General features: G+C 54.1%; 1 protein-coding gene across 1 annotated transcript in view; it reads left to right on the top strand.

Moving 5' to 3' along the window:
• LOC113206252 (sodium- and chloride-dependent GABA transporter 1-like) overlaps positions 1-369 on the top strand; it is a gene marked incomplete in the record, with an annotated part of 13,062 nt that extends 12,693 nt beyond the window's left edge. The window contains 2 exon segments of the mRNA XM_052269009.1: positions 7-141; positions 237-369. Of these exon segments, the coding sequence (XP_052124969.1) occupies positions 7-141; positions 237-344 (243 nt within the window).
• Positions 370-579: the final 210 nt, after the last annotated feature.

Below are 579 nucleotides of genomic sequence, written 5' to 3' on the forward strand. Positions count from 1 at the left end.
TTCCAGGTCGTGTACTTCACCGCCCTCTTCCCCTACGTGCTGCTGACGGTGCTGCTCATCCGAGGCGTGACGCTGCCCGGTGCGTTCGAGGGCATACGCTTCTACATAAGTCCAAACCTGTCCAAGCTGCAGAACTCGGAGGTGGGTGGTGGTTGTGCACTCTGCTTATGCGTCCCCCAGCTGGGGGGCGAGACGCGCGGCGGCCGTTGTCTAAACTCGCCATCAAACTGTTGCAGGTGTGGATTGACGCCGTGACCCAGATCTTCTTCTCGTACGGTCTGGGTCTAGGCACACTTGTTGCTCTGGGCTCGTACAATAAGTTCACCAACAACGTTTACAAGTGAGTGCTGCATCCTGTTTTATTCCATAGTCTTAGACAAAGTCGGAGGGAGACACAAAACGAGTGTCATTTCCCCTGCGTCCCAGCATGGATGTTGACTTTGACACTAGTGCTACCATAGACCAAACTCCAACTTCATTGAACTTCACTGAAAGTCACGGAAACATCATTTACCGCTGTAGTCTGGGCCACTTTGATTAGTGGGAGGGGGCGTCAGAAATACCGTCAGGGAGGGGGGG

Source organism: Frankliniella occidentalis, unplaced genomic scaffold, assembly GCF_000697945.3.
Source record: "Frankliniella occidentalis isolate FOCC.00 unplaced genomic scaffold, Focc_3.1 Scaffold80, whole genome shotgun sequence".
In the NCBI taxonomy this organism is placed as follows: domain Eukaryota; kingdom Metazoa; phylum Arthropoda; class Insecta; order Thysanoptera; family Thripidae; genus Frankliniella; species Frankliniella occidentalis.